This window comes from Carassius gibelio, chromosome A24, assembly GCF_023724105.1.
Source record: "Carassius gibelio isolate Cgi1373 ecotype wild population from Czech Republic chromosome A24, carGib1.2-hapl.c, whole genome shotgun sequence".
NCBI lineage: Eukaryota > Metazoa > Chordata > Actinopteri > Cypriniformes > Cyprinidae > Carassius > Carassius gibelio.
Window position 1 is genome coordinate 18,774,504 of NC_068394.1, and position 10,955 is coordinate 18,785,458.

General features: G+C 35.7%; 1 protein-coding gene across 11 annotated transcripts in view; it reads left to right on the forward strand.

Annotated features, from left to right (window-relative positions):
- The window catches only part of LOC127946434 (abl interactor 1), a 52,170-nt gene that overhangs the window by 39,703 nt on the left and 1,512 nt on the right, over positions 1–10,955 (forward strand). For 2 of the 11 annotated variants that reach the window (XM_052543003.1, XM_052543004.1), the window contains 5 exons: positions 2,042–2,142; positions 3,825–3,914; positions 6,304–6,498; positions 8,080–8,166; positions 10,071–10,256. In XM_052543003.1, the coding sequence (XP_052398963.1) occupies positions 2,042–2,142; positions 3,825–3,914; positions 6,304–6,498; positions 8,080–8,166; positions 10,071–10,256 (659 nt within the window). The remainder of the gene's footprint in view (positions 1–2,041; positions 2,143–3,824; positions 3,915–6,303; positions 6,499–8,079; positions 8,167–10,070; positions 10,257–10,955) is intronic. The other 9 variants (XM_052543005.1, XM_052543008.1, XM_052543006.1 and 6 more) reach the window with 5 other exon arrangements.

Below are 10,955 nucleotides of genomic sequence, written 5' to 3' on the forward strand. Positions count from 1 at the left end.
TTGAAACGGTTCGAGTCTCCAGTACGCATTAATCCACAAATTACTTAAGATATTTGGTTTATAAACATGCCTTACACTCCCTCTGACGTGAAATAAGCCAATATCCAGAGTTATTCAGTTACTCCTGACAGTACACTGACTGAACTGCTAAAAGAGAACCAATGATGGGAAGTGCACGAGCAGAGCAGCTGGACGGAGTCTCGTGCTGCTGGCCTTGGAGATGGCCTGAATATTTTTTTTTGCTGACATATGGTCTGACAACATCTCATCTGACTGCAGTTCACCGTTGTTCTATTGAAGTTCACTCTTCACCTGTATCTTTTCCACACTTGTTTGACTAGCACCTCGCTCTGAGGTGAAGTTTGAGTGTGTGTCTGGAAAGTCTCCAATTTGATGTGGTCATAAAGACGTTTCTTGTCAAGAAAAAATACTGAAGCAGCAGTTGTAAATGCGGCACCCCTGCATTAATTGACAATTAAGACAATTTTTGCATAATCTGTAGATTTTCACGTAACCGCCCTACACATGTATTGGTTCATGTTGCAAGGTTCAGTTTACTCCATTTTTAAAATCTGGTTCCCCATACAGCTAATAACTTAATGAAATTGGCTATGTGAATATGAAAAATAAATTTTCGATTTTGGATGCACGCCAAGTTTGTGACTTGTGCTCATTTTAAATTATCATATTTTAATATCATCTTTGGTTTTAGCGTTTGGCCTAGTGTGTCCAACATTTTAGCTGTGGATTCTTAATGCATTTCTAAAAAAAAAAAAAAAAACATAAAATGGAAAAAAAGAAAGAGATATGGGTAGGTCACATGACCAGATATCATCTACTCATCAGATTTTAAAACCACATCTGAAAGTTTTACCAATGTCCACGCCTTTTCAACACAATTTTTTCACTGTGCATCTTTAGTAAATCCTGACAGTACTATTTTAATGCCAAAAGATGGTTTGCGCTAGCTGGCCTATAGTCTCATGAGTTCTGCTATTTACATGCATGTTTATCAGTCTTTCAGGCAACCCACAGACCAGCTAGTTTTGAAAAGTAGTAGTACATGTAGTTTTGCACATCTCTAATTAAAATCAGATCATTCACTCGATTCATACAATGAAGTGAAAAATATTAATTGGTACAAAACTGAGCTCTGTTGCAGTGCAGCGTGGGACTCCCTGGTGCTCTGGTTTCTGTGGAACTGTGGAGCTGCATGGACACAGAGCAGACACAGAGGATCAAGGATAATTTCTAAAGCTGTTCCTATGTGGGGGTGTAACACTGATGCAATGATGCCCATAGCACCACAGTGTTGAATAATCCATGAATTGACCGGTGTTGAACGTATGCATAACCACATATGTATATAGTAGTACCATGTGTCTCAAAGACAAGTGAATATCTAGGTCACTTCAACATATAAGCCTAAGATATTCAGAACAGAATAATGGCTTTCTACTTACTGTCTTCACTAAATGCTATGCACTGCTTGCTGTTTTTTCAAACAGTAGTATGTTTATCATGATCTCACTGTGGCATCAAGCAAAATTGGACATGAGTAGCATTGCGAAGTTAATCAAAATAAAACCAACATCGCGGTATATGGCTTAGTGTAGTTATGAAAACACACAGGCTGTGATTTTAATAAAAATAATATATTTAGCTTGTTTCAGATTGTTTTCATTTACATGCTTGACAGCTCCTGATCCAGTGTTTTCGGTGTCTCATAGCAGCTTGGTTCTGTCAATGCTGCTTCACATGAACTGCACCTGCTCTTGAGTTAGATGTTTTGCATTTTTATTTTGTGTATTAATGTGGTATCTTCTGGCAGTCCCATCAAATGAGCGGAGAAAAAGATCACTGGTAATAATTCTGTCACTTTGGAAGTCAAATTTCATTGTGGGATACAGTGTTCTCTGTTTTGGTAAATGTAGTATGTCAGCCCGGGGAAATCTACAGACTGCACACAGTATGCATACTGAATACTTCAGATATAGTATGATGTGATAGTATGCTAAGAATCTCCTCTCTTTCTCTGTAGTGGCAGCAGCGGGGGCAGCGGCAGTCGAGAGAACAGTGGCGGCAGCAGCATTGGCATTCCCATCGTCGTGCCGACTCCCTCCATTCCCAACTCAGTCCCAGGTGAACTGTAGCCACATATACACCTGCTACACACACACTACCTGAAGCACAGTATCCTACAGGTTAGGCCTAACCTGAGAATTAGACATATTCTCCACATGTGCTGTTCACAAGAGTCAGAAATGGAGCAGGATCAGCTATTCGCTGAATGCCTACATCTTTCATGGCCTGATTTTTCCAGCTAAAGGTTTGTTAAAGTAGGCCACTACACTTCACAAGGACAGGTAGAAATCAAGAGGAAGTGGGAAACTCTAAAGGGTGGTCTGCCTCCAGAGAACAGGGAAAAAAGAATGAAGTTTAGTAAGAAAAGAGGTCACTGTCCTGTTCTTCACTGAGATACCTGCTGGAGCCAAGAGAAACAGAACCCCACCCCCCATCCCTCCTGAATCCTTACGGTCGCCATAGCAACACTGCATCAGCACCACTGATTTCCTTTTCCTGGATTTTAATGTTGACAGGACCTTTGAATGCAGCGTCTCTCTGTTCTTGTACCCTTTTATTTCTGCCTGTGTTCATATGTTAAAACGAAAACATATGAACACATTTTTTTTTTCAGCCTTTGATGAAGGACTGTTTTGGCATCCAAAACATAGTGAGCTACCTACCTAGGCAGCATTTTAAGGCATCTTTAACACACTTCCACTGCAAAGACTATTCCAAAAGTTCATGCTGAGATATCTCATTTTAGCTCTCATTAAGGCAGTCAGTCAGCCAGCTAAGTTTTTGCAGTTTGTTGGATCCCGGTGATGGATTTTTTGCCAATTGAGCATGCTGAATTGACACTCTGATTGGCTATTCATCTTTGTGAAATAGTGCACAAGAAGATAAACAAAAGTGGTGAAAGCAAGCAAAAAACAAAGTCAAGAGTGCACATGGAGCATGCTCTTCTGATTTTACATCGTCATCTCACCTGAGCATTCTAATATGCACGTATTTTCATTAAAACATGGCTGTCTGAAATGCAAAAAGTGAAGTTCTTTGCTAGTATTTTTGTCTGTTTGCTAAAGGCAGCATCAGTTTTGTGGTGAAGATAATTGGACTTCAAACTAAACCGTTAATCCAAGATGGATTTACTTACTGTATATGATTCAGAGAACTCACCATGTTTTTTTCTGAGAGCTTTATGTCCCTGCATAGACAGCAACACAACTGCCACATTCAAGGCCCAGGAAGGTAGTAAGGACCTCATTAAAATAGTCCATGAGACATCAGTTGCTCAATATACACACTCACACTATTATGCTACATTATATACAAAAAGATGGCATAGAATAGTGCATAAGTAAACAAATTGAGACACACCTGATAGCTTAGCAACATGATCTTGGGTCTATCATACTCTGATGGATGACAAAATAATCTTATGTAATTCATATGCTAGATGATGGAGTGCCTAGTGCATAGAATAAGTCTATATAGTGTGTTATAAAATAGTGTGTAGTGTATAGTGTGTATAGTGTATAGTGTGTGATTAAAACTTATTTTAATCAATTGTCAGTCGAGTATCCTTTGTACTTCACTTATTGCTTCCCAAGTTTCCAACCAGTCATCTACACAGGTAACAGAATGGAGGCAGCCAATGTAGACCGCAAGGAAACTCACTTGGTTTTGGAACTGAGCTTAAGTTTCTGTGTAATATCAATTAATGACTCGTCCTCAAGATGTCTGATTCTGACCCACAGTCACACCCTCATGGGCAGCTCCACCCCCAGCCCCCCCTCCTCCACCCCCCCTCTTCAGCCAGGGCCCACCAATGCCAGCCGCTGCTATAGGTGAGCCCCTCCCCCAACCCCGTCGGCACCTGTGCAAATCCAGCGTCCTACACCAGTGTTCCCGTCCTGTCGTCCTCCTGTCTGTCTGTCTGGGTTTCAGCATGGGTCACAGAATTGTTAAGGTGGTGGTGGGGGTGTTTTTTTGGGTGGTGGGTTTGTTGCTTCAGCTTAAATCAATGCACTGTGGAGAAGTCTCTGACATTACTGGAAGTTTCTTCTCATAATTCATAAAGAGAGTATGGGAAATGTCACTGGAATCACTTAACATTTTTTTTCTCGTTGTTTTCAGCTGATGAACCATAAAAAGCTAATGAGAATCCAACTTACTTTAAAGAGCTTGATCATTTAAAGCAGTAGACAACAAAACTGCAGGAAACAAAATGTTACCATGAGTTGATTTGGATGATAATATAGTTAGTTACCTTTACAGGTTTTTTTTTTGTTTGTTTTAAATGTGTAAAAAGGCCTTTAACTTACGGACACATTTACTTTTGTATTTTTGATTGTGTAATTTTGCAGGAATTATTTAATTATTTAGAAATTTCAAATAAGGTGAAAAATCCCATGCAGATTTTGCATTGGATTCAAGTTTTTTGCACTTTGAATACACAAATTAATTTACTAATATATGAACTGCATTTACTTATGTAAGTATGCAAACCTGTTTCCGCCACTGAATAATCATAATTAAAAAAAACATAAAAAGAAATGGTGACACTTTTATCTCACAATTCAGACGTTTTTTGTTTATTTGTCTTTTTTTTTTTTTTTTTTTTTTTCAATGGTAAAAACAAACTTTTATTATGTAAATCTTGTATGCGAAATTTCACCCAAGTTTCTCTAATGTGACCATTCCTTGACATAGAGAAACTCTAGAACCCAAAATATTATAGAAACTTTAAGGTGTGCTCTTTTGAATAATGCAACCACCTAGCAACCACCCATAATAACTTCATAGCAGCACCTTAGCAACCACCTTCAGAAATCGAGCTTTGTGTTGGTGAGTCAGAGACTTCCTCCTCACAGGTTCTTGTGAAAGATCCACTGATTTCCTTCTGCTTTTCATCCTCCAGTGTTGTGTTATCCAGTGCAGATGTGATGATATAGGGTATTAATCAGCATCTTATTCCATAAGACTGTTAATCAGAGCAGGAGGTTTCACCGGCTCCATCAGGACACAGCTGGAATGAGATGTTTGTACACTGTTTATGTTACATGTCACTGGGGAAGGCTTTTGGTGCCACAGTGATGTTTGTCCAGTGTTTGTTGGTTCCGGCCATCACTATCAGGGAGAGCGTGGCTCTCTAGGGCCTCGCTGTTATCAGGAAATGTCAACAGGAAATGTTCCAATAGAGGAAACCCCATCTGCCCTTGCAGTCTAAACACACCGGACTATATTACAAAACTCTAAAACATGGTGCTGTCTCGGGGCCTTTACTAACTTTGTGCATTTCATTGCAGGTGATGTTGTTTTTGTCTGAGGTTGGGTTCCTCACACCCAGATTTTCTTTGTGAATCTGGTGAAGCATGTCCAGGTCATATTATATTGATGATTGTTTACACGGGATGACAAGAAAATAAATTAATGAAAAAATATAAATGGTCATTGCAACTTATCTCACAGTGTACACTTTTTCTCAAGATCCTAAGTTTATATCTTACAATTTGGAATAAAAAAATATCTTACAGTTCAGAATAGCAATTGTTCTATAAACTTGCAGTTCTGAGAGGAAAAAGTCAGAATTGTGACACACATTCCTACAATTATGAGAAATATATCTGCATTTTGTGATTAAAAGATACATTTTTTACCAGTATTTTATTTATTCTTATTATTTTCTGCAACGAGTAAAAAAAACTGTTGCATGATAAAATTTTTTAAGGAAAAGTTGGAACAGTGAGGTCAGAATGTAGAGTTTTAATTTATTAATCAATGCAATTAATTTATTTTATTTATCTTTTTCTCAGAATTGAGTTGATAGCATTGCAAAACAAAAAAGTCTTTGATATGTGAGATGAAAGTCACAATTTTTATTTTTAATTCAGTGGCGGAGAGTATATATTATATTATATTATATTATATTATATTTAATTCCTTATAAATTAAGTGTTCAGGAGGAAAATTTTTGCTTAATTTTCATACAGAGAATGTCAGAAATGTTTTGTTTATTTGAAAAAAGTCTGTGAGCGGGATCTGTGGCTTGAGAAATACGCTCCACTCCTATTTATTTATTTATATTTTGCCAAAAATGTATGAAATATGACCTGGACATGTTTCTGACATGTTTGAGCCAATCTTCTATCTATGAGTAAAACTACTGAATCTTGGGAAGTGTTCCTGGCCTGCTGTATGTATGTCATCCGTGCTCTCTTCTCTGGGCGCTAACAGCTGTGGCTGCGGGGCCAGGTCTGGGGCCCATCCCCATGTCGCAGTTCGGCACCATATCTCGGCAGATCTCCCGACACGGCTCCAGCACCTCCTCCGTGTCCATGGTGTCTGCCACGGGCACATACCGCCGAGCGCCGTCCGTCTCGTCCCAGTTCTCCCTGCAGCAGCCGCACATTAACGGGGGAACCAACGCAAGTAAGAGACGGAGAACGACGCACAAATATACAGACACGAACAAACTCAGCTAATTTAATCACGTCTGGACTTCCTTCGCCTCAGTTTCATTCCTTTAAATTCAGCCCTAGCCAGGTGAAAGCTATATCTAAGCGTCATAATACCCGGGGATTTGAGGGGCATCCTGTCTCTCCCCACAGGTGTGCGGCCGTACACACTAATGGCATTAAGAGCGCAAAAGCCTCAGATTTATGAGGAGCGGCCACCTGCTTATGAATGGAGATTTATTGTCATCTGCTGAGATTGTAAATCTCACTTTCAGAGGCATTAGAGTGAATGAGAATCATATCGGCATCACACATGAAGAAGAGAGTATTAATATTAGTATTAAAGTATGAGACTCTTTTTCTTAAAGAAAATGATCATTTAATTCATTAATCATTCAAGGATCAAAAGACATCAATGGTGACGGTAGATATTTATGTCATATCCATAATGTCACATAATCATTCAGTTTCAAATTCATGTTTTTTTTTTTTTTAAGTATATGGGGGGATATATGTATGTATGTATGTATGTATGTATGTATGTATATATGTATGTATGTGTATATATATATATATATATATATATATATATATATATATATATATATATATATATATATATATTCCTCAATGTTTCTTAAGCAGCAAGAATAATGCTAAAAATTCAGCTTTGCCGTCACAGATATAAATAAAATTTTAAAATGTATCACAGCAAGAAAATTATAAATAAAATGTAAAAAACAATCATTATTATATGCAATTGAAAAAAATACTTAAAATATGTTTTTCATTGTTAAAGATTTTCACATTTCAGTTATTCAGATTTGTTTTTTATTTTATTTTTTTCGGGAACCATCTAGACATTTTAGTTGAGTTGTTTTAAATTTCAGTTGAAATATTTTAAATTGGAGCCTAACATAAATGTGAAAATTAATCCAATCTTTAATTGGAATTTATATATTAAATGTCAAGTTATGCTAAATGTTAAATATTATGGTTAACAAATATATTTCACTAGCCAGGGTTGTTATAGTTAAGTAAAACTAAAACCATGAAACAAAAAATAAAAATAAAAACTGTCACTTGAAATAAATGTTAACTGAAATAAAACAAAAATGTACACTTATTTTATTTCAGCAAGTTTCCAAGGCAATATTTATAATTTTCTTTGAGTGTAAAGGATTTAGTAAAATAACTAAAACTGAAATAAAAAATAATAATAACTATATAGTTAACTATATAGTAAAAACTATATAGATGTTTAAAGACTAAAGAAAATAAAATAAAAAAACACAAAAAAACTTCACTATACTAAAACACTTACTCGTTGTGATATAATAATTATAATTATCTATAAACGGAGTTCAAGTCCTTCTCCAGTCCTTGATGAACAACCTGGAATGTCGTCGAGATGAACTGGTCAGAATCATGGGAGCGCTGCTGATATTTGAGACCTATAAGATTCCTATTTCTATAAGACCTCCACCTTTCTGGTGGGACTGATGGTTTATCTCTCTATCTCTCTCTCTCGGTGTTTGTGATGGGTGGTGTTCAGTGTCTATGGGCCCCCCTCCTCCCCCCATGCCTCAGCTCACCCCACAGATCCCTCTCACAGGGTTTGTGGCCCGAGTACAGGAAAACAGTAAGTCTGACGGCCAGCGTTTCTCACCCCAGCATGTAGAAGTGTTTGCGGCGTGCTGCATGCTGCCTTCATCTCCATCCCATCCGTCTGTTTGTGCTGTAATACACATCGTTCATCCTCAGGTCAAAGAGTGCGCGCGTATCGCCATTGTTCAATCCGTACGATTCCAACAATACGCTACAGTAAAGAACACATTTACAGAAGTGTGTGTATATTGCTTTATGGAACCTAAAAGAGGCTCAATAGACTCAATTTTAGAGAAAGATTCCTTAAGGTTTTAAGTTGCACACGTTCTACGTTGTGGATTACATTGGGATTTTATCTCGAGATGTATTCAATGGCGATAAAGCGTGTCTCGTTTCTAGACTTCCCCTGCATGTGATATTAGATACTCTTTCATTGGGTTACATTTGTGTATGGCTTTGTGTTTGATTTATACCCAGATTTAGGTAGGGCTAAACCACACTGATGCATCATGGGAAGAATTGAAAGCTTTTAACTGGCCAGTCATCAGAGCAGCATGGGTTAACTTCGCAGTCTACTGACACAAGGTTTCATGAACAACGTGTCGAGATGCTGCAAAACATCCACTCTGAGTGCACTTTAATTCTCAGAAAGCCGGATTGGTTTAAGAAGAAGCCTCATTGCAGCTTTTGTCATAAAAGCACGAAGCGGTTATTGCTGCCCTCTCGTGATGCATTCTGGGATTGTGAGATATGTTGAGATAGTTAATAATAGACGATTAGACGGTTTATTTGATCGTGTACAGTTCGTATTGGTTTTATGTGCCCCCAAATATCAATTCCTCTATGTTTTAAAATATCCATTAATATTTTGTGAGAAAAGGTTAGACGTAATCATTTATTAGACGCTATAATAACTTAATTCTTTTGTTTAAAAAGAATTACATATGAACAAATAGTTTAATAATTATGCATGATTATAGTTATATTATATTCATTATTATCATGTCACTGTACTCAAGCCAAAGGAAATTCTATATTATCTGAGAGAGAAAAAAAAAAAATATATATATATATATATATATATATATATAGAAAATATTTGTTTAACCTATAGTGTATACCTTTACAACAAAATACTAATAATAATAAAAAAACATATCAGTGAGTGTTGTTTTAGTATCCTTAATATACTATTATAATATTTTATATAATCATCTCCAATTAATTTTAATTGTTTATTTTGTAGTTGTATGCTTTTGTCATATTTTTTATTATTATTCCTTTTAAGATTGTTTATTATTATTATTATTATTTTGTTTTGTATGTATAAATTACTAGTTTAACTACTTGAAAATCTAAAAACCGAAAAATTTTCCTGTCGACTAGTTCATCTAAAAGTTCCATTTTATTTCAGCATTTTTAGTTAACAAATGATTTTTAACGGTTTTAGTTTAATAACTATAAAACTATAAAATAAAAGCAGTATAAAATATGCAATTTTCTTTTTTCTTTTCCTTTTTTGTCAAAAAGGATTAGTTAAACTTAGGTTGACATTTTTACTTTGAACTATTCTATAACTTTTTTTCTTCACACTAATTTTCCACAGACGCACAAGCACCTTTCTAGTGTGTACTGTGTGTTATGTAGTATACTGAGGAATGTGTTCATAGTAATGCTGTCTCAACTCTGTTCTGTTTAAATCTGGTAAGTTTTCATATCTGTGACCAGCTCCACACATGAACCGTACTCTCCGTAGATCCATAGACGTATGTGATGTTTGTCCACCAGCACTCAGCACTAGTATCTCCAGATTCACTGTGCATGTCTACTAACTAGTGTGCATGTGCATGACGAGCAGCTGGATGGCATGCCCAGCCTGGAGCCCGTGGTGTTATTGTGTGTCTCTGAAGCTGACTCTGTTGTTTCCTGGATGTGCAGTTGCAGATACCCCGACTCCTCCCCCTCCTCCTCCCCCTGATGACATGCCCATGTTTGACGAGGCTCCGCCTCCACCACCGCCTCCACCAATCGACTATGAAGATGAAGAGGCAGCTGTAGTGCAGTACAGTGACCCCTATGCAGATGGAGACCCTCAGTGGGCCCCCAAGTCCTACATTGAGAAGGGTGAAGTTCTTTTTAAATACTGAATACTACCGTTTTATTTCTCTACTGAAATTGTATTTTATTTGACAATTAATTTCTATAATATTTTTATTGATATTTTGATAATATTTCTATATTTATTAACAATATTTGAACATTTATTGTTTTTTTTATTTTATTTATTTTTGCAATAGATAACATTGTTTATATATTTATTTTATTTGGTTGTTAAATTACATTTATATTCACAAACATTTGTATACAAACGTTTATAAAATTTTATTTATTAACATGTAACATTACAATTGAGTATACATACCATTTTATTTATTAACAACTATTTATATTGATGCTGTTGCTAGATTTTTATTTTTAGAAAATTATATTAAAGATTATTATTATTATTTATTAACATAACATCAAAATAATTATATTTTTAAATAATTATTATATTGATAATTTTTTTACTAACATTTATTTTATTAACTATGTAATTTACATCAGTTAAATTTATTGAAATAATTACCATTTAATATGTTATATATTTTATATTATATATTTTTTAAATTATTAATATTGCTGTATTAGCATCATTTTTATTTTATTTACATGTATAACATTTATATTTAATGAAAGAATAAATGGTACATATATCAACAATAATAATAAAGATCATTATTGAGCAGTAGTGTCTTTGTCATATTGTCGTTGCCTAAGAAC